The 1314-nt window shown below is 52.9% G+C and overlaps 1 protein-coding gene across 1 annotated transcript in view; it reads right to left on the reverse strand.

The window, feature by feature from the left end:
* Positions 1-583: 583 nt before the first annotated feature.
* The window catches only part of Apoa (octopamine receptor), a 7944-nt gene continuing 7213 nt past the window's right edge, over positions 584-1314 (reverse strand). The window contains 1 exon segment of the mRNA NM_001204677.1: positions 584-1304. Within this exon segment, the coding sequence (NP_001191606.1) occupies positions 723-1304 (582 nt within the window). The 3' untranslated portion in view covers positions 584-722.

Below are 1314 nucleotides of genomic sequence, written 5' to 3' on the forward strand. Positions count from 1 at the left end.
ATATACACACACACACACATGCGCGCGCACACACACACACACACATGCGCGCGCGCACACACACACACACACACACACACACACACACACAAGTCGGTTTTCTCCAGACTTTAGAAAAATTCTGTAGGCGTAAGTCGTAGCCTTAACTTTACAACTAAGGTCGTAGTTTTGCTTTCACAACTCAGCCCAACAGAAAATCCCTTGCCTATATCCATTTGAGAAAAAGAAACAGTTACATTTCAAACACAACGTTTTATCAGGACTGGATGAAAAGTAACTCATTCCTCACTTTGTTCTTTTTCACAGGCTCCAAAAGTTTCTTTTCCTCGGATACAAAATTTTGAAGATGGGACAGTGTGTTGTGGGGTTGTGGGGGTGGGGAAAGGGTGGGGGTGCGGGGTAGGGGTGGGGTGAGACGGGGGAGGTCTCCATTGTACAACATTAGAATCCACTTCCCAAGGACAAAGTTTGGCTCTGTGTTCGGAATCCACTTGTCTTCTGACAGTCGTATGATAACCGTCTGACAGTCGTATGGCAGTCGTCTGACAGTCGTATGACAGCCGTCTGACAGTCGTATGGCAGTCGTCTGACAGTCATATGGCATAGCTTTTGTCGTAGCCGTTTGTTACGTGTCAGGCTATGTGACAGTTGTGCGTCCGTTGTGTGTCAGTTGTATGACAGACATGTGTCAGACTGTACAACATACGTGTGTCAGACACGTGCTAGTCTCGCACCGCGGCGCCCTCTGACAGTCGTAGGGCGGTACTGGCAGAGCCCCTGTACTGTGGGTGAGTGTTGCCATACGTGGCGTTGAGTGCGCGTGTTGTGGCGTCATAGGGTACCTCACATGGCACGCGATCTAGCCGCAGCAACTTCTTGAAGGCCGTGCGGAACTCTCGGTTGAAATAGGCGTAAATGACGGGGTTGAGGCACGAGTTGAAGTAGCCCACCCAGAAGAGGGCGGAGCCGAGGAGGGGCGGGTAGGGGCAGGAGTCACGGCACATGGTGGTGGCCACGTACCAGGAGAAGAAAGGAAGGAAGCAGAGGATGAATGCGCCCATGATGATCCCCAGGGTTTTGGCCGCCTTGTGTTCTCTCTTCATTCGGCGTCGCTCTGACCGCTGGGCGTCTGGTTCTGGCGCCAGTCCCTGGTCCCCGCGCGCCGCTGAGTAGTGCATGTACAAGGTGGACGACTGGATCAGCTTCTCCTGCTTCCTCGCCTCCAGGAAGATGCGGATATAGACGAAGATCATGATGGTGCACGGGATCCAGAAACTGACGGAGGATGATACACCGGCGTATACCTGGGGGGGG

This window comes from Aplysia californica, unplaced genomic scaffold (assembly GCF_000002075.1).
Source record: "Aplysia californica isolate F4 #8 unplaced genomic scaffold, AplCal3.0 scaffold01550, whole genome shotgun sequence".
In the NCBI taxonomy this organism is placed as follows: Eukaryota; Metazoa; Mollusca; class Gastropoda; order Aplysiida; family Aplysiidae; genus Aplysia; species Aplysia californica.